Source organism: Maylandia zebra, linkage group LG12, assembly GCF_041146795.1.
Source record: "Maylandia zebra isolate NMK-2024a linkage group LG12, Mzebra_GT3a, whole genome shotgun sequence".
NCBI lineage: Eukaryota > Metazoa > Chordata > Actinopteri > Cichliformes > Cichlidae > Maylandia > Maylandia zebra.
The window spans coordinates 33,273,308-33,297,912 of record NC_135178.1 but is presented as its reverse complement, the minus strand read 5'-3'; the positions used below and the strand labels follow the sequence as shown (position 1 = coordinate 33,297,912).

General features: G+C 40.6%; 2 protein-coding genes across 4 annotated transcripts; both read left to right on the top strand.

Moving 5' to 3' along the window:
* The first annotated feature begins 3,232 nt into the window (after positions 1-3,232).
* On the top strand, positions 3,233-4,748 carry LOC101483579 (nuclear factor 7, brain-like). Its single transcript, XM_014408134.3, has one exon. The coding sequence runs from the start codon at positions 3,321-3,323 to the stop codon at positions 4,734-4,736; it is 1,416 nt and encodes a 471-aa protein (XP_014263620.3). The 5' UTR covers positions 3,233-3,320; the 3' UTR covers positions 4,737-4,748.
* A 9,274-nt stretch (positions 4,749-14,022) lies between these two features.
* Positions 14,023-24,178, top strand: LOC101474547 (uncharacterized). Of its 3 annotated transcripts, none has more exons than XM_012923417.2 (13): positions 14,023-14,065; positions 14,663-15,362; positions 16,007-16,065; positions 16,315-16,395; positions 16,899-16,988; positions 17,097-17,186; positions 17,455-19,327; positions 19,645-19,731; positions 20,853-21,125; positions 21,618-21,788; positions 22,164-22,439; positions 22,606-22,758; positions 23,522-24,178. In XM_012923417.2, exons 2-13 carry the CDS (start codon positions 14,726-14,728, stop codon positions 23,818-23,820), a joined length of 4,089 nt encoding a protein of 1,362 aa, XP_012778871.2. In that variant the 5' UTR covers positions 14,023-14,065; positions 14,663-14,725; the 3' UTR covers positions 23,821-24,178. The 3 variants fall into 3 exon arrangements, with proteins under 3 accessions (XP_012778871.2, XP_004566706.2, XP_012778870.2); XM_004566649.3 differs by lacking the exon at positions 14,023-14,065 and adding an exon at positions 14,074-14,333 and having other exon boundaries at positions 21,618-21,770; XM_012923416.2 differs by lacking the exon at positions 14,023-14,065 and adding an exon at positions 14,074-14,333.
* The last annotated feature ends 427 nt before the right edge of the window (positions 24,179-24,605 follow it).

The following is a 24,605-nucleotide window of genomic DNA, read 5'->3' as shown; positions in this document are numbered from 1 at the left end:
ATCTCTACAGTCTTAAGAGTGTTCAGCTCCAGATTGTGCTGACTGCACCAGAGTACCAGCCGCTCAACTTCCTGCCGGTATGCAGACCCATCACCATCCTGAATGAGGCCAATGACAGTGGTGTCATCTGCAAACTTTAGGAGTTTAACAGCCGAGTTCTTGGAGGTGCAGTCGTTAGTGTAGAGGGAGAACAGTAGTGGTGAGAGGACACATCCTTGGGGGGCACAAATACTGAGGGACCGGGTTTCAGAGGTGATCTCCCCCAGCCTCACTTGTTGCTTTCTGTCTGTCAGGAAGCTGGTGATCCACTGACAGGTAGCTGGTGACACGCTGAGCTGGGAGAGTTTGGAGGAAAGAAGTTCAGGCACAATGGTGTTAAAAGCTGAACTAAAGTCCACAAACAGGACCCTGGCATAAGTTCCCGGGCGGTCGAGGTGTTGCAGGATGTAATGCAGCCCCATGTTCACTGCATCATCCACTGACCTGTTTGCCCGGTAGGCAAACTGCAGAGGGTCCAGCTGGTGGCCTGTAATGTCTTTCAGATGGGCTAACACCAGTCGTTCGAAGGATTTCATGACCACAGACGTCAAGGCGACAGGTCTGTAGTCATTCAGTCCTTTGATGGTGGGTTTCTTGGGAACAGGGATGATGGTGGAGCGTTTGAAGCAGGAGGGAACTTCATACAGTTCCAGGGATCTGTTGAAGATGCAAGTAAAGATGGGAGCCAGCTGTTCAGCACAGGTTTTGAGGCAGGAGGGTGAGACACCGTCTGGTCCGGGGGCTTTCCTGGGCTTCTGTTTCTGGAATAGTCGGCTCACATCCTCAGTGTGTATTCTGAGTTTCAGGGAGGAGGAAAGGGGGGTGAGAGGTGTGGTGGAGGTCGTTGAGTCCGGATTGGAGAGGGTGGTGGTGGTCGTAGGGTCTGGATTGGGGAGGGTGGGGGTGGTCGTTGTGGTAAAGTGAGCTACCTTGTATGTACATATGTTGAAGTTGCCTCGTTCTAATGTTTTTTTTTCTGAGGATGCTGTGCCATTTGGAGTAAAAGTGAATATAATGTATACAGCACATCTTGTCACTGGAAATGGTTTGCACTGTTCATATATTTATATTATTTATTGTAGTTATTGGTTAAAAAGCTTTATGTTGGGAAAAACTGAAATCTGGAAATTCAATTTCTTGTGCCTTATTTTGTTAATGTTTTTATATTCTATTTGAAAACACTAAAATTTGTATTTTTATTTATTTTATTTTTTTGTATGTATGTATGATAGCATTTTTTTAAGGTGAAAAATAAATCAGACATTACAACCAGTTACTCAGTACTTGATTAGTCTTTTCACCAACTACTTTACTCTTACTTGATTAATTTTTTGGACGACTACTTTTCAATTTTACTTGAGTAACAATATTGTAAAGTAATGTTACTCTTGCTTGAGTACAATTTTTGGATACTCGACCCACCTAAAATATTGTCATTGGCCTTATGTGTGACTCTGTGCATCTACTGTGCAACCTAATATTGATACTGTGGTTTCTCACACATACTTTGTCATTGCATTGATCACAGTATAGCATTAGCTCAGCACTACTGAACTGAACTTTGTGGAGAACCAATTTCTGTCTACTAAACTTTTGCCCAGCTGTGTCTTGTTTCATGTTTAATCCAAACCCTCTGCCTTTTCTTTATGGGTTAATGTTTGTCCCACATTTTCACTTCCTTTAACTGTATTTATCTTAAAAAACTTAAAAACAGTAATCATATGTTATTGTTTTTTTGTTTGTTTTTTTGTCTTTTTTGCACAGGGAGTAGTGCAAAAAGAGAATTTTTAATAGGAATTTTAAAAAAATGAATATTTCATTAATTCGGTTTATACAACCTGATTGGATCCCTCCATCCTGATAACTGCTGCTGTGGATAATGGACCCAGACCATCCTCTGCATCTCCTACTGGACCTGCAGATAAACACTTCCTTCAACAACTGTTTCAGCTTCACTGACATAAGGATACAGAAAATCTACACCTCACACCACAATCCCTGTAAATAGTTTGGACATAAGATCCTTATTGTGTCATATTATGTATTGATTTATTGAACACTTCACTCTTTGTATTTTTTCTTTCATTGGCTTCATTTAATGCATTTATAAGAGCTCTACAATGTTGTTGTTGTTTTTTGTCTTTTTAATTATTTTTCAAGAAAGTGGACGTGATTAACAACTTCGAGGCAGTAGGACCTTAAAACATGACTTTGACCAGAATCTGATTTGTGACATGTGACTGTAAATTCTTCTGTGTTGTCACAGTTCAGTGTCATATTATGTCATATCAACAGTTTATATCAGTTTTATTTTTTGATTATTAGCATTTCTGGTCTGTTCGCTGTGATTTTTCTCTTTATTTTTCATTATTATTTCGGTGACATCTCTAACACTGGTCAGCTCATCACATTTCAGTTCATGGCAAACTTGAAAGTTGGAATCTAAAGGTCTAAACTCTTATGCAGGTTTGAGGCCACAGCCCAGGTAGTAAACGCAGATATCGTCTTTGGTGAATTCTCTAAAAGAACTTTGCTTTCTTGAAGGACTGTAAGGTACAAGCTGTAAAGATGTGACATTTGATGAGTGTAGAAACTTTCCTGAACTGTAACGTGTTCAGAGACATTCAGAGATCCTGTGTCCCTGAACTCGAACTACTTACAGGATGTAGTCAGTTTACAGTAATACAGTCATCTTTGATTGAATCTGGTCAAAGGAAATTAACTTCACTGGTATACATTTAGTTCATAACAAGCATATTTTAATGATGTATTATTTGAAAAAATAAACTTTTGACTTCATGTATTTCAGCTGCATTTTACTCAGAATTATTACTTCATGTTCATGAGGGTCAAGAATTTTTCTTTGTTTTGAGTGTGAGAGCAGAGGTCTGGCAGGTTGACAATCTAAACCCTGTGATGAACTTCTGAAACACCACAGCTTCACCTCCTTTGTATCATTTTTATGTTCTTTTTAGGTTTCGTTTTTTAAAAGGAGAAGTCAAGATTTTCTACATTTTTCACTTTGGTGTCGTTTTAAGGAGCACAAATTGAAAACTATCTGAATGACACACACAGCGCCCTCTGATGGACACAAGTGTTATCTGCGTGTTTCAGTTTAACACGTGATCCATGAAAATGAAAGTAAATTCCGGCACTTTTGAACTGAGCTGAGACGCCATTACAGAGAGTCAGATCTCTGCTGAAAAACACACGTTTGGAGGATTTTTATCAGAAAGTTCAAGAGACACTAATTTGGTGAGTTAATAATACTTAAAGATCAAATGGCTGAGAAAGTCAGACTTTTGGAAAATTTCGTGAGCTGCCATGTGTGTTCAGAGACTTTCAGAGATCCTGTGTCTCTGAGCTGCAACCACAGCTTCTGTTCAAGCTGCCTGCAGAAATTCTGGGAACAAACTACAAACAAAAAGTGTCCCATTTGTAAAGGAAAATCTTCAAAGGATTATCCTATTGTCAACTTTACACTGAAAGAACTTGCTGATTCAGTTGCTGGGAGACAGAAATCTGGATCATCTGAGACAGAAAAGAGAGAGAAGAAATTAACAGTGGTGTGCAGCAAACATGAGGAAGTGCCTAAACTGTTCTGTGTGGACGAGCAGAGAGCTGTGTGTCCTGTGTGTGAGTTTTCTCTCCACCAGAGTCACAAAGTGGTTCCTGTAGAAGAAGCAGTCAGTGACCTGAAGGAGCAGCTGAAATCTGACTTAAAGTCTCTGCAGGACAAGAGGAACAAATACAAACAAGTGGAGGAAACATACAATGAAGTGAGGGAACACATGAAGAAGCAGCTGTTGTCCACAGAGAGGCAGATCAGAGCAGAGTTCAACAAGCTCCAGCAGTTCCTGAAAGAGGAAGAGGAGTCCAGACTGGCAGCTCTGAGAGAGGAAGAGGAGCAGAAGGGGAGGACTATCAACAGAGAGATGAAGATGATTGAGGAGCAGATCTCCTCTCTGTCAGACAGCATCTGTGCTGTTGAAGAAGAGCTGCAGAAACACAGCGTGCCATTCCTCAGCAGTTATAAAGACACTCAGAGCAGAGCCCAGAGCTCAGTGTCAGATCCACAGCTGGTCTCAGGAGCACTGATAGATGTGGCCAAACACCTGGGCAACCTGTCCTTCAGAGTGTGGGAGAAGATGAAGGAGAAGGTCCACTTCAGTCCTGTCATTCTGGACCCAAACACTGCAAACTGCTGTCTCTATCTGTCTGATGATCTGACCAGTGTGAGATTTGGAGACACATGGCAGCAGTTTCCTGATAATCCAGAGAGAAACACTAAGTATGCCAATGTTTTTGGCTCTGAGGGCTTCAGCTCAGGGAAACACAGCTGGGAGGTGGAGGTGGGAGACCATCCTTGGTGGATTGTTGGTTTAGTTAAAGAGTCAGTTGACAGGAGGGGACAGCGTTCTGTTTCACCAAAATATGGAATCTGGTGTTTATGGTATGCCAGTGGAAAATACACTAATGGTGTTGGTCGGACTGTGAGAGTGAAGAAGAGCCTCCAGAGGATCAGAGTCCAGCTGGACTATGACAGGGGGGAGGTGTCCTTCTATGAACCTAAAGACATGACTCACATCTACACTCACAGACACACTTTCACTGAGAAACTCTTCCCATATTTTAATATTGGAAAGGCAGGAAACGCCAAAACCTCTGATATCAAAATCTGTCAGACTGAGATTTGATTGTAAAGTGATTCTTTATCTTAAATGGGGTTTTTTTTTTTGTTTTTTGTTTTTTTTGGGGGGGGGGGGGGGGGGGGGGGGTCTTTCAGTCCAGCAGCTTAATTTTAGAGAAATTATTAATCAAACTGTCTAACTTCATTATGAGGTTTTTTTGTATTTTATTGATTCAATGAAACCAAAGGAACTTTTTCATGTGAAAATCTGACCCACTCGAGTTTCTGTAAGAGATCTTTGCTTTTAATATTTTTGTTTCTTTTAAATTAATATTTTCACAATATTTCTCGTGTTGTTTATGTAAATATTTTTTTAACTTTTAAAATCTAAATGATGATGATTTCCTTGCTTTTCAAAGTTGTTGAGTGTGAATAGTAAACTGTGACACTTCTTTAAAGACGGATTAATGATTAAACTTGTGTCATATCAGCAAGAGTCAACTTTACAACTACAAGATCTTAATTTTCCTGAATATCAGCATCTTGTTTTCAGTTAAATAACATTTTATAGTAACACGTCTACTTTACAGTTTTCCAAATTCAGAGAAATGACTTCTAAGTTCTGAAACTGTCTCATCAGCAGGTTAAAAATGTTTAAACAGATAAAATTACAATATGTTTAGTCAAAGGAGCTTGCAAAGAAAAGCGTCTGGACTTCGTTACTTGAAGACGTTTCACCTCTCATCCGAGAAGCTTCTTCAGTTCTAAGGTCAAATGGTGGAGAGTCCCAGATTAAACCTAGTGGGAGTGACCCCCCACAGAGGGACAAAAGGACCCCCTGATGATCCTCTAATCGCCTGAGCCAAGGTGTGAAACTGGGTGTGGGCTCCAATCAGCCAGAGTTTCGGGTGGGTTCATTGTGAAACCTGGCCCCACCTTATCATGCGAATTCCTGAGGTCAGATGGCCCAGGATGTGAGTGGGCGTTAAGGCGTCTGGGAAGGGATCTCAAAACTGGATTATAGATGGCAGAGAGTTTGTGTCGTAAACCCCCGCCTCTGTTCAAAGGCGGGGGTTGTACAATATGTTTACTTCAGCAGCATCTTCATTTCAGTTGATTATTGAAAAACACTAAATGTCTCTGTGAAGTGAAATAAATCAAATTCAGTGATTCTGTTGTTGTTGTGTTTGACTATAAATCAGCTTTCAGACACATTCAGTCATTGGTTCAGATTTATTTAACATGAAACTTCACTTTGATTGTTGTGTAAACATTTACTGACTCCTTAGAATAAATGATAATTTACTTCTGTTGGTTTGTAAATACAAACATTCACATGTAACCTCAGCTCTCTTAAACTGCATATCAGAGAAGACTTGTGCAGTTTGCTTTGATGGAGTCACTGATTCTCACTTTGGTCTGATCCTCACAGAAATCAAATGCAAATGTTGATAAAGTTTACATTCTCACACCTGTATGTTTATAAACTCTAACATATGTTGTTTAAGAGTAAAATAAAATTCAGACGTATCCTACAGAAATATTTACACACCGACAGAGCAGAAAATAGTTTGTATGAACAAAGCTGCAGAGATGTGAGCTGAAGGTCAGATTTTATAATATTTCTTTAAAAACATTTAACGCCTAAACAGGACTGCAAAACGAATTTTCCTGACATGCTGCCATGTATGTTGTTGTGAGACTTTCGGAGATCCTGTGTCTCTGAGATGCCATCATAGCTTCTGTTTAAGCTGCCTGCGAAGATTCAGGGAACGAGCTAAAAACAAATTCTGCCCCACTAGCAGCAGGCAGCCACCTCTGATAGTTTGATCTTCTGATAAGATAAGATAAGATAAGATAAGATAAGATAAGATAAGATAACCTTTATTAGTCCCACACGTGGGAAATTTGTTTTGTCACAGCAGGAAGTGGACAGTGCAAAAGTTATGACGCAAAAATTAGAATACAATAAGAATAAATACAGTACACAGCTGTACAGAATAGAATAAAATAATATACTATATACAGTAGAATAAAATAGAATAAAAATATACAATAAGATAAAAATAGAATACGAATGCTATATACAACTGAGTAAAAATACAACGATGCCAGAAAAGATTATTGCACTTAGTGTTATTGCACATGTGTGGATGTGTGTGTTTGTTCAGTTAAAGTCTTTGTCGTGGAGTCTGACAGCAGTGGGGAGGAAAGACCTGCGAAATCTCTCCGTCCCACACCGTGGGTGCCGCAGTCTCCCACTGAAGGAGCTGCTCAGTGCTGTCACAGTCTGCTGCATGGGGTGGGAGATGTTGTCCATCAGGGATGACAGCTTAGCCGCCGTTCTCCTGTCACTCACCACCTCCACTGGGTCCAGAGGGCATCCTAGAACAGAGCTGGCCCTTCGGATCACCCTGTTCAGTCTCTTCCTGTCCCCAGCAGAGATGCTGCCGCCCCAGCAGACCACGCCATAAAAGATAGCAGAAGCCACCACAGAGTCATAGAAGGTCTTCAGGAGTGGGCCCTCCACCCCAAACGATCTGAGTCTCCGCAGCAGGTACAGCCTGCTCTGCCCTTTCCTGTAGAGGGCGTCTGAGTTATGAGTCCAGTCCAGTCTGTTGTTCAGATGAACACCAAGGTACCTGTAGCTGTCCACAGCCTCAATGTCCATACCCTGGATGTTCAGTGGTTGCAGTGGAGAATGCTTGTGCCTGCGGAAGTCTACCACCAGTTCCTTGGTTTTACTGGCGTTGATCTGGAGGTAGTTCAGCTGGCACCAGTCCACAAAGTCTTGAGTCAGTCCTCTGTACTCCTTGTCGTCCCCATCAGTGATGAGGCCGACTATTGCAGAGTCATCAGAGAACTTCTGCAGGAAGCACTGGGTGGAATTGTGGGAGAAGTCTGCAGTGTAGATGGTGAAGAGGAACGGAGCCAGAACCGTTCCCTGTGGGGCCCCCGTACTGCAGACGACCCTGTCCGACACACAGCCCTGAGTCCTCACATACTGTGGTCGGTCGGTGAGGTAGTCCAAAATCCAGGTAGTGAGGTGATGGTCCACTCCAGAGTTCACCAGCTTGTCCTTCAGAACCGAGGGAAGAATAGTGTTGAAGGCACTGGAGAAATCAAAGAACATGATTCTCACAGTGCTTCCAGCGGTCTCCAGGTGAGCGAGGGAACGATGTAGGAGGTGAATGACGGCATCATCCGCTCCAATGCCAGGCTGGTAGGCAAACTGAAGTGGGTCCAGTGATGAGCTTGTTAGGCGCCGAAGCTGAGCCAGGACCAACCGCTCCAGGGTCTTCATCAGGTGGGATGTCAGAGCCACCGGCCTGTAGCTGTTGAGGTCCTTGGGGCGTGAAGTCTTTGGCACTGGTACAACACAGGAGGTTTTCCAGAGCTGTGGGACTCTTCCCAACCTCAGGCTCAGGTTGAAGAGGTGCTCCATCACCCCACACAGTTGGTCCGCGCAGGACCTGACGACCCTCGAGCTGATGCCATCTGGACCCGCTGCCTTCTTGCCATTAATCCTCCTCAGTTCCCTCCTAACCTGGGTGGTTGAGAGAGACAGGCTGGAGCCTTGTGTTGAGTGTGTATTGGATGCTGTTGTTGGGGGTGGGGAGGAGTGAGCAGGGTGAATAGAGGAGGTGTGAAGTGTCTGAGGTGTCAGAGGTGGAACAGCAGCAGTGGGGGTGGGTGAGTCTGCAGCCGATGTTGCAGACTGTCTCATGGTTGAATCAAATCTGTTGAAGAAATGATTCAGTTCATTTGCCCACCTCACATCCCTCCCAGGCAGAGAGTTCTGCTGTTTGTGGCCTGAGATGGTTCTGAGGCCTCTCCAGACTTCACCAACGTTGTTTTGTTGAAGCTGGTTCTCCATCTTCTGCCTGTAGCTGTCCTTCCCATTCCTTATCAGTCCCCTCAACTCTCTCTGCACCCTTTTCAACTCCTCTTTGTCTTTGGATTTGAAGGCCCTCCTCTTCTGCTTGAGGACAGCTTTAATTTCTGGGGTAATCCAAGGTTTGTTGTTGGAGAAACACCGTACAGTCCTGGTAGGTACGGTGTTATCCACACAGAAATTAATATAGTCAGTAATGCATGTAGTAAGGCTGTCGATGTCCTCTCCATGGTCGTCACAGATCACCTCCCACACAGTCGACTCAAAACAGTCCTTAAGAGCCTCCTCGCTCTCCTCTGACCATCTCTGCACTGTGCGGGTGGCTGGTGGCACCCTGCGCACTAAGGGCTCATACACAGGGACAAGGTGCACCAGGTTGTGGTCAGATTTGCCCAGTGGAGGGAGAGGTGATGAACTGTATGCCTCTTCAGCATTGGCATACAGTAAGTCCAGTGTTTTATTGTCTCTGGTTGAGCAGGTCACATACTGGGTGAAGGTGGGCAGTGTGGAGTCCAAAGAGGCATGATTGAAGTCCCCTGATATTATGAGAAGGGCTCTCGGAGATTGTGTTTGCAGTCTGCTGACCACTGAGTGGAGAGTGTCACAGGCTGCATCCGCGTTGGCCGAGGGGGGGACATACGCTGTTATTGCGATAACATGCGAGAATTCCCGGGGCAGATAGTACGGACGCATGCTAACGGCTAACAGCTCAATGTCTCTGCTGCAGAGTTGTTCTTTCACAGTGATGTGCCCAGGGTTACACCATCTGTCGTTCACAAAATGTTTTATAATAAGGCTTTAATTTTATTTTTTACACTTCACTCTGAGTTTCAGTGTTTCAGTGAATCAAAAGTTATTATAACTCTCATTCCTATTTTATTTTTAGCTGACATGTTAGAATATTGATCACAGAACTGTTCAGCAAGTTGCCTCTGTAACGTGAAACAAAAATCAATTTAGGTGATTTTGTGTTGTTGTGGTCCACACTGCACAGAAACAAGCATAAAACACAAGTAGTTTATGGAACAACTTTAGTATTTGACAGGAGAAGTTCACCTTTTGTTCCACCATTCCTGCCTACTGCACACAGTACAAGACAAAGAAAACTTATTAGAGCAACTTAGAGGTTTCTGTTTGCCTCATCCGGTGTCACAGAGATCCACTAGCAGACACATTTGAAAGGAATAGAAAAATAGGATAAATAAATAAAAACAGTAAGACCAGGGTAAATGACACAGAGGCTTCAATAAGAAGCCAAAACAGTAAGTACAGATTAAGTGCCGTAACTGGCTATTTATTAAAAACATTACTAAAACTGTATGAAAAATGGGAAAAACATGAGAAGACATATCTGACAACTGCAGGAAGCCAACCAACCCCACTAAACAAACATGTAAACAAATTCTATCACCAGAAAAAGTGAGTGAATTCCCAGCATGCCAATAGAATCAAAACATTTCAGAGAATAAAACTATGAATCACTAAGTAAAACAATATCAGTACAGAAACAATAAAACATTACAATATCTAAAACAACTAATAATAAGTCCAACATTTTGTTGGTCACTTCAAACTACATGAGGAACCCAGCACAGTCAAAGGAAATGGCTACAGGTAGTTTTCACCTATTTATCCACGTGTGATCTACTTGGTTATTCTTCTGTCTGGAGTGGCTTTGCTACAATCTGGCCCATGACGTCCCAGGCACTATGAAACACTGGGAGGGAGCGTGACTTGATTTATGCAGGGGACAGTGGATCTGAAGTGGTGATTTTCTGTTTTCCTTTAATAACATTGTCTACCCTGCTAGGCCTTTCCCAGCATGTTGTGAGGTGATTCCAAAATTCCAAAAATTAAAAAAATAAAATAAAATAAAAATCTGAAACTGAGATTTCTCTTTAATGTTCAGAAAAAAAATGTTGTTGCTTAATAATTATCTCATCCTGCCAATGGACAGCACAACCTTCATGCACACTACTTATAATTTCACCAAAGACTGACTCCTGATGTACTGAAATGAAACCTGATCATGTGGACGAAACTGTGAACAGTTTTGTTCCTGCAAAAACCACAAGATGGAGACAAAGTTGATATTTTCTCAACAGAATCAGAATCAGAATTGCGTTTATTGAACAAGTATATGCTCAAACACATACAAGGAATTTGTTTCCAGTAGATGGTGTCTCTACCGGATCACAACAATATGTAAATGACTCAATACACACACACATCTATTGCAGTCTAGCAGTGTGAAGCAATGTGAGACTTAGGAGGGAGATGGTGAGGGGAAAGAATATGTTCCTGTGTCGGGTGGTCCTGGTCTGCAGGCTTCTGTACCGTCTGTCAGAGGGCAGCAGGTCAAAAAGTCTGTGTCCAGGGTGTGAGGGGTCTGTGATGATTTTCCCTGCGTGTTTCCTGGTTCTTGAGAGGTGCAGGTCCTGGGTGGAGGGCAGGGGGCGCCGATGATCTTTTCAGCTGCCTGTACAGTCTGCTGCAGTCTGCACCTCTCCTGTTTAGTGGCTGCACCATACCAGACTGTGATGGAGGAGCACAGGACAGACTCAGTGACTGCAGTGTAGAACTGGATCAGCAGCTCATGTGGAAGACTGTACTTCCCCACTTGTCTGAGGAAGTACATCCTTTGCTGGGTCTTTTTAAGATGTTGGTCTCCCACTTCACCTCCTGGGAGATGGTGGTACCCAGGAACTTAAAAAACAGTATTATAACACAATTTAGTTTCACTCTATGACACTTTTTCATATGTAATATGATTTGCTTCAGTAACCTTAGTTCACAAGTAAAACAAAAAAATCAAGACTAACCTCAGAAAATATTGCAGATACATTCATTAAAACCTTGTACTGTGTCTGAATGTGGTAGTGTGGTGGCAAGAAGCAAGAAAGTCCTGAGTTCGAATCCACCAACTGGCTTTTTGTTTGCCTGGGTTTCCACCAACTACTCCCACAGTTAACTGATGATTTCAAATTGCCCGTGGGTGTGAATGTGGGTGAAAACGGTCGTCTGTCTCCTTGTGTTGGCCCTGGGGCAGACTAGACTGTCTTGATATGACAGCTGGGATAGGCATTTTGTAACAATGTGTCTGTTTCTGACTTTTGTATCACCTTGATTAAAACATGACTGCTCTTTTTTTTTTTTTTTTTTTTTTAGCATTTTACACTTTCTCTTTTGGTTCAGTCTTGATTTGGATTTGATCAAAAATGTAAAAAGATTTCTTTATTTTCTATGCATGTTGATGTTGTTGTTAAGGTCATGCTGGGAAAGTGTTTCCTGTGGCAGTTGCTGAAAAACAAAAATGTTGTAAAACTGGTTTAGTATCTGTCAGTTGAAATCCTCCTCAGCAGACTAAAACAACTCAGATTTCTCCATCTTTCTGTCATTTTTATACTTTATTTAAGTAAAAGCAAATCCTGAGAACAACCTAAAAACAAAAACTGTCCAGTTTGTAAAAGAAAATCTTCAAAAGATGTTCTATTTGTCAACTTTGCACTGAAACAACTTGCTGACTCCTTTGCACTGAGACAGAAATCTGAATCATATCTGACAGAAAAAGAAAAAGAAGTGGCGGTGGTTTGCAACATACATCAAAAGGACCAAAACTGTTCTGTGTGGATGAGAAGAGTACTCTGTGTCCTGGCTGTGAGTTTTTGCTCCACCAGAGTCACAAAGTGGTTCCTATAGAAGAAGCAGTCAGTGACCTGAAGGAGCAGCTGAAATCTGACTCTCTCTCTCTGAAGTCTCTGCAGGACAAGAAGAACAAATACAAACAAGTGGAGAAAACATACAATGAAGTGATTCAACACTCCAAGAAGCAGCTGTTGTCCACAGAGAGGCAGATCAGAGCAGAGTTCAAGAAGCTCCAGCAGTTCCTGAAAGAGGAAGAGGAGTCCAGACTGGAGGCTCTGAGGGAGGAAGAGCAGCAGAAGGGGAGGACTATCAGCAGAGAGATGAAGATGATTGAGGAGCAGATCTCCTCTCTGTCAGACAGCATCTCTGCTGTTGAAGAAGAGCTGCAGAAACACAGCGTGCCATTCCTCAGCAGTTATAAAGACACTCAGAGCAGAGCCAGAGCCCAGAGCTCAGTGTCAGATCCACAGCTGGTCTCAGGAGCACTGATAGATGTGGCCAAACACCTGGGCAACCTGTCCTTCAGAGTGTGGGAGAAGATGAAGGAGAAGGTCCACTTCAGTCCTGTCATTCTGGACCCAAACACTGCAAGTGGCTGGCTCTATCTGTCTGATGATCTGACCAGTGTGAGATTTGGAGACACAAAGCAGCAGCTTCTCAACAATCCAGAGAGAAACACTCAGTATTTTAATGTTTTTGGCTCTGAGGTTTTTAGCTCAGGGAAACATGGCTGGGATGTGGAGGTGGGAGACCATACTCGCTGGAATATTGGTTTGACTAAAGATTCATCTAACGGGAAGGGAGAGCATTTCTGCTTCACCAAAATTTGGAGTCTGGTGTTTGCTATATGGCAGTGGAAAATGCTGTAATGGTTTTGGTCAAGCTATGACAGTGAAGAAGAGTCTCCAAAGGATAAGAATCCAGCTGGACTATGACAGAGGAGAGGTGTCCTTCTATGATGTTGATGGCATGGCTCACATATACACCTACAAAGACACTTTCACTGAGAAACTCTTTCCATATTTGCATATTGGAGAGCCTGGAAGCATAAAAGTCTGTCAGACTGATATTTCCCCCATAGTGAGAAAGATTTTGTAGTATAGTCAGTGTATCATGCTTCTGTGTACTGTATGCACTCATGACAAGTGTACTTAACTGTATGTTTATACACTACATGGACTGCATTAAGATGACTGTATGGAGATGGGTTACATTTGTGACTTTTTTTATATTGAAAATAGTCCGTGACTGATTAGATTTTCTTTCATCCCACAAAAGAAATGATTCGTTGCTTTGATTGGTTTTACCCGAAATACTTGAGAAATTAGATATATTTTTGTTTTTGTTTTTTAAAAAAAATATGTTAATGACAATGACAATAACTGTAAGCAAAAGGAATCTTTCTGTTCTTGAAATGTACTGAATGTATTTTGATGAGATTTATCACCAGTAGGGGGCTGTCTATGGGGAAATGGTCAGCCAACAAACAGATCTTAGGTTGATAAGTTGGAACAGCACATATCAGATGCTGTCATGGCTACATAATGAGAAAGAACCAGTCTGGGTATCTCTTGCTTCTCTTCCAACAGATTTAACGCCACTTACGGCTGATGAATGTGACATCGCAAGGAAGGATGCAGTAACATTAATTTAAAAAATGACCTTTGTTTGCTCGTTATTGAGCTTTTACAGCGTGGCAGGGATTATTTTTAAATAAATACAATTTCTTCCACCTTTGGCTCATTAAATTTTTTTTAAGTGAAAGTATCTTATTTTGGAAAAAATAGACGGAAGTTTTACTTTCTCAGTGATGCTGTGATGTAAACAACGACCATTACTTCCGGTTATGGCCGCAGGTATGGTTTTTCCTGATTTCTAAAGCGGTTTGCGGGAAATTAAATTGATTTTTTTGCACACTCTGTTTATTTCATATCACTAATTTTAGAACTAGTATCAGTTTCACGGATATTTTTTATGGTTTTTGGTCCTGAGCGCGCTAACAGCTAGTTAAAAAAAACTGACTTGATAGCACATTGTTAAGCTAGTTACGTTTTTCTCGTTTCGACCGTATTTGCAGCAGTTTAAACGCAACTGTCCATTTCTCGCTGTAAACATCAATGCCCAGTAAGTATTCCTTTTTTAAAAATATCATTTAGAGACTGATATGTTATTTGGTGCGGTGCAGCTTCAAGGGTCGGTGACCCACTCAGCTAAAACACATTTTGGTGCTAAGCTGACCTGTTTTTCGTAAGGCTGATTTCAGTTACTACATTTTCCCTTCTTGCATGTTCTTACGTGTGCGTTTTCCAAAATGTTTTGGTATTGATTCATTATTTTATGATTTTTCTATTGTCTTCTGCCCGTTTTCAGCTTTGAAAACCTGAATTAAAAATTAAAAACACACCACAGAAAAGTAATGAAATTCTGGTATTATAATGTTCTATTTCCGTTAGGACCTCTACTCAAGGAAGTAAAGGAGACTTTCAAGCAGTGAACTTTGATGGTGATGGAGAGTGATGGATAACCCGACAGCAAATAAGAGCCACATTCCCTGTCCGTCTTGGATGGCCCAGAATGGCTGGTCAGCAGCTTCATCTCAGAACCCGCTCGTCAGCCTTCTCCCCACCTCCTATGACCACATGCAGGCATCTCATCAGAGTTGTACTAACAATTTGAACACTGTATCTTCCAGAAACAACCCTCATGCTGACATGTATAAAACCTCTCATATTGGCAGCATTCCATCATCCAGCTCGCTGTTTGCCACAGATATCCCAAATCTCTCTCAAGGTATTTCTTTTAATCAGCAAAGCTCTAACCTTTCACCGATCATGGTATCAGCGAACCAAGGAAAAAATGTTACCCCACCAGCTCTTCAACAGTCAAACCAAGGACTTCAGCTTTGTGGGCCCCAGGATTTATCTGTTCTCTCATCCCACAATGCCTTCAAAACATTTCAAAATCCAATATCCAGTCAGGGTTTGTCAAGTGGGATTCAAGGTCTATCCCCCCGCCTGCCGTCATGCAGACAACATCAAGCTGCTTTTGACGGAGAAAATGTGGAGTCCGCTCATGGTGCAGGAAACACTCAAAGCTATACCTCATCCACCTCTCAGGAGCAGCGTGAGTGGTTACCTTCATCACATTGCAGAGGTAAGCTGTAGCTGCATTACATGCATGTTACAATGTATTTTTTCACATCATATTAATGTAGGTGCACATGCAAGGTTGGATTTAAACTCGGTCCAAAGCAGTGTTTAATATTTTAGTTGGTGCATTAGTTAAGCGGCTTACATAAATGCAAATAGTTGATTAAGTGTTAGGCTTTTGAGGGGTGTTGAATCATATTCTAGCTATCACAGGACAAAAGAACAACACTGTATGACAAAACTAACAAATTAAATTCTTGATTATCTGATATTTAAGGAAAGCATGAAATTCAGAGATTAGGATTAAAAATTAAAGAGTTCAGTTTTGACTAAATCTTCAATTAATTTTTAGGTTTCAGACATATATAGCAGTTGGGGGTCTAATAGATCCACCTGTTTTGTTTTTTGTTTTTGTTTTTTTGGAAGTGTAGATGTTTTTTAAAGTCTTTTAGCTCTTCCTCACACAGTCTTTAAAAATGTAGCCAAAATGTAGATTATGTTACGTTAGACTGATCTAATTTGTCTGTTGTGGATTGTTATAAAAATTTCAACTAAAAAGTTGACTTTGTTTCGCCTGTCTAAACAAGTGTTTGCAGAACTGTTTAACACTTTGTGTGTTTGTTTTTAACTTTACTGTCTTCTCTTCAGGAGCTGTGAATGACCCCGTCCCAAAAGCAGCTGTTCAAAACACAAATAGATCTACTACGGTGAGGAAAATAACAGCAAATGCAGATGAAACTTCTGCTGTTTGATGGATGATTTGAAGATTTTTGCATTTTTCCACACCTTTTTGCTTTTACAGAGGTTTATATTTTAAGTCACTTTTAACTGTAGCACTGCAGTATGAATCTTGCCTTTTAACCAACATCACGTTAAAGAGCCTTGGAGATTTTAGATGATTACTACTATAACTATTATATTTTGTCCTGTAAAGGTTTTATTATGTCTGCTTTCAGGCCAGCAGTGAAAAGCGGCGTTCAGATGTTTTACAGCAGCGCGCTGAGCTGCTTAAACAACTGGCAGAGATGGATAAACTTGTAAGTGTGTTATGGCATTTTTTTAAATAAAGAAGGTAATTGATGCTTTTAAATAGTTCCCAACAAACATAGTTGAAACCCTGATAGCACATCTCTGGTCAAAATTGTGCGCAGTACAACAACAAAAACAGAACTGTGAAGTGGTGGACATACCGATTCATTTGTTAACTAAGTAGTCACAAACAGATGGGGACACGTTTTCTCCATGTACAATAAGTAGAATTACGAGAGTCTGTTATTGCTATTTGTGTTAACATACATCAGTTTTGTCTCATGTTGCAATATGAACTTAAGTTAGTTCCCCCTGCCCATAATGTCGGTGTCTCCCAGACTGAAAGACGTGGTGTTTAATTTTCTTTCTTGCTAGAAAGTGTAATGATGAAGTTGACATTTTCTCAAAGTCAAAATGTTTGCTGGGTTGTTATCTAGTATTAATACTTTAAAATTATTAACGAAAATTTTACACAGTTGCTCCCTGCTTACTTCACTTTCCTCCTGTTAAGCTGAAAGCATTGCCATCAGATAACAGCAGCGATGGGCAGTCGTCAGATGATGAGCCACCTCAGTGTGAACAGACTGCTGCAAATTCAAAGGTAACTGCACAATAAATTATGCCTGCACATTCTTTGGGCTTTTCATATGCTGTGTGATTGTCAAGGTTGTTATCACATCATATCACCTTTTAATTATTTCTATTACAGTCGCGTAATTCAGCAAATGGTTCTTCACCTTCATACTATGACGAGGAAAATGATGCTTGTGATACGCCAGAGTCACCTGCAGAATCGCTGGTATTTACCTGCATTTTTCACTTTGTTTATGATATTAAATTTTGCATGCTGATTACAGCATGTTGGATTTTATTATTGTATTACATTATAAATTGTAAATTATCATTAATAATAAAAAGTGAACATAAACCCATGTTTTGGGAAACCGAAAAGGACTTTTATTAAGGGAAAAATGTTAGAGGTTTTTAATTTGTTTATCTTTGTTTTTCGTTGTTGTTTTTGTTTAATCTTAAGTCAAGGAAAAAAAGATTTCTTTTATTTCTTTCAGAAAAAGGAAGTTGTTTCAGACATGTCAGGGGACGACGATGATCAGGATTACTCACCAGGGAGTGATGAAGAGTTCAAAGAAGGTTCTTCAGATGAATCCAGTCATAGCGATCCAGAGTCCCCCATGAGTGAAGAACCGCACCAAGAAGAGCAGAACTCAAAATCAGAAAATTCTTCTGGAAAGGATAAAGGAGTCACTCCTGTAAAAAGGAAACCTATGATTAGTCAGGCAGAAGCGTCACAAACGCCAGTGTTGCCAGCTGTAAAACGACCAAATTCAAAAGCTCGATTTTATGACAAGAAGAATTACTGCTTGTTTTGCTCCAAGCCGGTGTTAAAACTGTCACGGCATTTTGAGTCAATTCACAGTGACAAACCAGAGGTTGCAGCTGCATTTCAGTATCCCAAACACTCCAAAGAAAGACAAAATATATGGAAAAAATTAACAAATGAAGGAAACTTTGCACATAATAAAAATGTTTTGAAAACAGGAGAGGGAACTCTTGTCGTACGACAAAGACCGAAAGTGCTTGGACAGGCCCGTGACTTTCTTCCTTGTCTTCACTGTCATGGTCTTTTTGTGAAGAGAAACCTGTTCAAACACATGAGGACGTGCCCAGCGAAAAGCAAGATTGAAAAGGATTCAGGTATTGGAAAAAAGCGTATTGCATCAATGTGTGTGCTGGCAACTGTGGACTGTGAAGACCGTGGCATAAGTGATGTCGCTAGGAGCATTCTGAATGAAATGATATATGATGATGTGACGCGAGCTGTCATGGATGACAGGATTCTCTTGCAGTTTGGGGAATACATGTACAATCATTATGGCCGTGATGCGAAAAAGCACCCATATATAAGACAAAACCTTCGTCAGATAGCAAGACTTGTGCTTGAGGCTCAAAAAACGACCCCAATGAAGAAGCTGGAGGACTTCTTTCACCCTTCAAACTTCCAGCGTGTGGTGTCTGCAGTGAATGTCCTGGCAGGCTATGATTCAGAAACTAAAATTTACGCCGCTCCTTCCGTTGCAATCAAGCTTGGTCACAGCCTGCAGAAGACCTGCACTATTGTTAAGGATAACGCGGTAAAGTCTGGTGATACAAAACAGGCAGAGGCTGCTAAAAACTTCCTCTCTGTATACCAAAAGAAGTGGACTAAGCTTGTTTCTTCGGCCGCATTAAGAAGTCTCAGAGAAATTAAATCAAAACGAGCAAAGCAGATACCACTTGTTCAAGATATGAAGCGCTTGCATTTCCACTTGGAGAAGGTTCATACTACAGCTGAGAAGAATCTACGAGACAGTCTTTCTACAGAAAATTTTGTCGCTCTGGCCAGAGTCATGCTTTCCCGGATAATCCTCTTCAACAAGAGAAAGCCTCGAGAGGTTGCAACGATTCAGCTGACGGAATTCATGTCACGAACAAAGTCAGATCCGCCTGATGACTTGGACCCGTCTGTCACAGAGTTGGAAAAAACCATGTGTAGGTTCTTCACCAGAGTTGACGTACGTGGGGACTGCGGGAGAAAAGTCCCTGTTTTACTGAAGCCCTCATTTGAGTCAGCTCTGGAGCTTCTAGTGGATTCTCGTGAGGCATGTGGGATCACCAGTAAGAATCCCTTCGTCTTTGCCCGACCAAATGCTCTGTCTAACTACAGGGGGACAGATTGTCTTCAAGGATTTATCAAAGAATGTGGAGCTCAAAACTCTGAAGGTCTGACATCAAAAAATGTCCGCAAACATTTTGCAAAAATGTTACAACTGATGAACCTGGATGAAAATGAAGCCAACCAAATTTTTGGGCCTAATAACAAAATCCAGATCCTGCGGCAGTGCAATGACTCCACACTGGATGATATTGAAATGGATTCTGAAGGTAATAAGGCTTATAAAAAGTAGGCCTACACTACTTTAGACTAATTGGCACTGATTCCTGACTCCCATCACTAGCTAGAAATATAAGAAAAAAGTAAGAAAGTTGGATATTTTTAACTGGTTAAAAAAAACGTACGCCATGAGCTACTCAGTTGTGATTGTTTGCAGAAGGCAACATGCTGAGTGAAGTTATAAAGCTGGAGTCACTCAGTTAAGTTAAAAAAAACAAGTGTGTGTAAATCCTGCAATTTATTTGAAGAAATGTGTGTATACGTGCGAGGATTGCTGAGAGAAAACATCTTTTTGTCTTTAATCCAGCTGACTCGTGGGATCAAAGTGAAGGCAGACCAGCATCTCTTAATCAACAAAAACATGGAGGAAAAAGTGCCAACAAATCTATCAGAGGTAATCATGGTGAACTTTAACAGACTTTCTCTTGTTTCTTTTTCAAAACAGGACAGAAAAAAATAATAAATGGCAGCTAAGTCATTAAAAAATAGCAGGTCATGAAACAGTAAAAGAAGCAAAAGATTTGTTAAGCTGTTGTGTTCAAAATGTTCCAAAAGAGGTGCGCTCGTTGGCTTTTTTGCTGTTGATAAACCTGAACCTAAAAAACATTCTCACTGTCATCATCTGTCAGATGATTCTGTCCTCGATTATGCTCTCTGCATCCGTGAGTGCGCTCGTGTCCAAGTGACTTAATATTCATGATAAGTTAAAAGGGTCTGTGCAGACGTCCGTGTGCTTTGTGTTTTGTGACTGTGTAGACTCGTCCACAGGGAATTTCCGTTACAGTGCAACAGTAACTTGACACAGAAAAAATCCAGATTACAACAAGCGAAAGTGAAAATGCATTTGGCAAAAAAAAAAAAAAGAAAGAAAGTGAAAATGCACAAAACACAGTTTATGTTTGGAGGTTTTACATTTTCAGTGGAAAACAAGTTCTCAGGTTCAAAATGTTAATTAGAATCATTTTACTACTATATTTAAATGTGCAAACATGTTTCAACACATGGCTGAAATATGTTGGAGGTCACTAGAAAGATTTTAACGTGAAATGCATTCAGAAAAAGATTGTCTTACAGGGAATTGCAAACCTTTCTGAAACCCTACACCGTAACCTGATGTCCACCTCCCTTGAAATGTAACTGTAGTCTGGGTCAGTGCAGCCCACAACTCTTCTGATTGGCCAGCTCAGTACTGTTGATTCTTTCTATGCATTTACTGCTTAATATCTAAGCACGTTTGTAAATATGAAAATGTGGGCAAATTGCTCCAATATGAGATTTGACATCGACTGTATCAATAAATAAGTGAGAACTGAGTGATGGTGGAGGTGTAGCAGGAGAGGGTGAGATTCAGAGAGAATCTGTGGAAGAAAACCTGCCACCAAGCAGGTTGATTTCAGTCTGTTACCCCAGTAATTGTCAGAGAGTTTAACTTGGTTCTGTTTCTAGAACAGAAACTCCAGACATTTCCTCTTCTCAGGATTAATGTGAGTTCTCTTTTTTTTTTTATTCTGTTAGGCTCTAAATGTACACCCAAACACGTATGGGGGGATGCTGAGGTTCGTGCTGTAGAAACACACATGATGCGCTTCATTCAGGAGCACAAAGTGCCCCAGAAGGACGACTGCGTCAAGTGTCTTGAAGCTGAGGCAAAAGCACTGAGGAACCGCACGTGGAAAGGTCTAAAGAACTACGTCCGAAACAGGATCACAACTCTGAAAAGACAAAATGACTCTTCGCAGGATTCTCCGACCAGCTGCAAAAGGCCCAGAGAAGCAGAACCACAGCAAAGTACTGCACATTACCTACAGCTATAGATGTGATATGTTGCTGAAGGCCAAACCTGTTTTTTTGGTTTTTTGTAAATGTCTTCAGCAACCCTCTTTCCTTATTCTTTGCTATTCTTCCTTTGCTTATTCTTTACCTCCTTCTCTCACTCTTCGATCTCTCTGTTCAGCTTTTTTTTTGTATCTGTCTCTTTCACAAAGTCATGAGTGTCTTCCTCTATTAGAATGGCCAACAAAAGCTAATAATTGCCCACCACTTTAACAATACCAGTCTGTTCTTTTTATGAGCACAGCAGTTTTCATCGTGGTGTTGTTTCAAATAATCCAGCTGATTTTTTGAATACTCACAGTTTTATGCTGTACCCTTAAATGCTGTTTTAGGGTACAGATTAGAATCATAGTTGTTGTAAATATTGTATTTGCATGTCTGTGTATATGTGCTGGGATTTCTAAGGTGAACATAGACTTAATTACGTAATTACTTATTTATTTATAGCGAGACAGCCTTCGAGTGGACGACAAGCTGACTCACAGGATCACGATGAAGGTTCTACTGCAGACAGTGGAGAGGCACCTTTTAATCATCAAAAAGCACATGGAGAAACGAGAAGCTCCAGCAAGACTACACGTCCCAAATCTGTCAAATCAGGTGGACAAGCTAATAATGGTAGTCTTTAAGACTGACACGGTATTTTTAGGTAATATCATGTCATGCTAGCTACTTCCTGAGATGTTTTCATTACCAGACTGTCAGACTTAATTTTACTTACAGTATTTTACGTATTTTACGTACATTAGTAGAATTCAGTTGATCTTTTAGACCTCCATGGTTCTTACTCTGTCATTGCGTGGCTAGCATTTTAGCCCAGGTTTTAGGGATACCTGCTTTTTATCAGTGTAAATTAAATAATTAGATTTTATTTTTGGTTCTGGTCTTGCACACAGATCACAAGGAAGTTCTCAGAAAAATATTCCTATACTCTCTGCCCAAGATGAATTTTAATGTCAGGATCATTGATTTTTTTTCTTTTCTGCATGACAGGTTCCCTTCATAAAACTAAACACACGTGGGAGGAGGCAGAGGTCCACGCTGTAGAAAGACACATGATGAGTTTCATTCAAGGCCACAAGGTGCCTCAGAAAGACGACTGCATAAAGTGTCTTGATGCTGAGCCAAGAGTGCTGAGAAACCGCACGTGGAAAGGTGTAAAGGACTACGTCAGAAACAGGATCACAACCCTACAAAGACAAAGCGGCTTCTCCCTGGATTCACCGAAAAGCAGGAAAAGGCCCAGAAAATCAGCAGAGCCACAGCAGAGTACTGCATATTACTAACCGCTGTAGATTTGATATGATGTTGTTTTCTTCAACATTCCCTCTTAATTGACTTATCTCTCCCCCTACTCTCCCCATTAAGATTCCCAGTAAAAAGTAATAAAGTAATAATTTTCCTTATACGTATATATTTTTTGTCTTCAATACAGTGAGACAGTCTGCAGGTGGAGAACAAGCCAGTTCATGGGATCACAATGACTCCTATGCAGGTGGTGGAACAGAAATGTTTTATGATCAACAAGAAGATGAAGAAACAACAAGCTCCAGCAAAACGAGCAGATCTGTCAAATCCAGTGAGAAAGGTAATAATGGTCACCTTTAATATACTTCCTGTCTATTCATTTCTGTTTGCCTTTGGTTTAGATTGCCTTCATCACAATAATGGGACCGTCACACAAACTTATAATAAATTAATAAAAATACAAGAGTCAAATTAGTAGGCCAACCACCTTTTATGTGTTGCTGAAGGTTCAGGACACCTTACATCTTTCTTCATCTGCCTCGTTCATCTTTGCAATTTTTTGGAATGTTAGCTTTTTACCACGATGAATGAAATAATCACATATTTTGTCAAATAAGATTCAAACTATTTCACAAGTAAACCCACCAGCCTCTAGCAGCACAGTATATTAACACAATCTAGATATGGCGGTCCTACGTGCAGCATTTTAGGTGAAAAGAGCTCATGGAAAATAAACAAATAGTATCCAAAATGGAACAAAGTCTGTGTGTGGAGCATTTTACTTATAGCCCTTCCAGTTCAATATTATATATTTCATAAAAAGTAAAGTAGTCATTTATATTTAACATCTAAAAATAAACGGAATAGGTGTACCCACTTCTTTGTTGGGCATGATGGATGCACTTTCTCAACAAGCAGTCATTAGCATCCGAATGAAACAGTAATCTGGTATTATCTATAAAAACAAGGTGGGCACAAATACAGCAAATAATACATTCAGTTGCATGATAGAAGCATCTACAGATGGCCCCTGACAAAATCATAAAAAGAAATAACCATGAAAAAATAATATATTGTTATGGTTTTTTTTTTCATCCTCATAGGTTTCCACCTTAAAACTAAACACACGTGGGAGGAGGCAGAGGTCCACGCTGTAGAAAGACACATGATGAGTTTCATTCAAGGCCACAAGGTGCCTCAGAAAGACGACTGCATCAGGTGTCTTGATGCTGAGCCAAGAGCGCTGAGAAACCGCACGTGGAAAGGGGTGAAGGACTACGTCAGAAACAGGATCACAACCCTGCAAAGACAAAGTGACTGTTTCCAAGATTCACCAAAAAGCAGGAAAAGGCCCAGAAAATCAGCGGGACAGCAGAGTACTCCACATTACCAACAGCTGTAGATTTGATATGATGTTAATACTCAAACCTGCAACATTTCACATCCTTCAGCCGACTTATTGTTCTTTAGTCTTTCTGTCCATTTGTATATCAGATGTGAGAATATCTTTCCATTATGGTTCTCAGTTTTTGTTTTCTTTTTTTTTATGTTTTATTTTATCAAGTTTGTTTAACAGAGACTGTTCATGAATACTGAAAAATTACTGTTTTATTCACATTTAGATAAAAGGTTTTTTTTATGGTGTTCCTGGGTACTGTGACCAATTTTGAATACAGTATCTGGTTACATTGGTTGGTATACTGGCACATGATGCTTTGTTAAAATAAATGTTCAACAGTAAAGTCTCAAAAATAATATTGTAGCTTTTTTTTTGGCCAGGGGGGCAAAACCTTGTATCTTGATGGCACGTTATTGTACACCAAGAGTGTACAGGAGTGGTAGGAAAATTAGTCATTCAGAATGTTTGAATTTGATCAAATATAACTATAAAAGGTTCATCAAAACAGTATCTTAATTTCTCAAAAAGAAAGTACTTGGTGACAGAACTACACTGTTCATTCTTAACAGTAACAGAGAGGCATGGTACACCCTTAGTAGGTCGCCAATCTGACACTCATTTAAGCACGTGTTTAGTATTGTAGCTTCTTGTTGGCTGACCTTATTTCATTTACCATATATGTATTTAGTTACTTTTCAGGTTTTCTGGGCATCTTCAGCTGGAAAGAATTAGCAGCTACTTTTAAATTATTTAAATAAATGTGCAATAATCTGAAATTCAGCACAGAT

What these genes read in the sequence shown, in the direction of transcription:
- LOC101483579 (XM_014408134.3), top strand. Translation starts at nt 3,321, where the DNA reads ATGGCTGAGAAAGTCAGACTTTTGGAAAATTTCGTGAGCTGCCATGTG.
- LOC101474547 (XM_012923417.2), top strand. Translation starts at nt 14,726, where the DNA reads ATGGATAACCCGACAGCAAATAAGAGCCACATTCCCTGTCCGTCTTGG. An exon ending in TGCCAACAAATCTATCAGAG is followed by an intron (nt 19,732 to 20,852) that starts GTAATCATGGTG and finishes TTATTCTGTTAG; the next exon opens with GCTCTAAATGTACACCCAAA. An exon ending in TGTCAAATCCAGTGAGAAAG is followed by an intron (nt 22,759 to 23,521) that starts GTAATAATGGTC and finishes TCATCCTCATAG; the next exon opens with GTTTCCACCTTAAAACTAAA.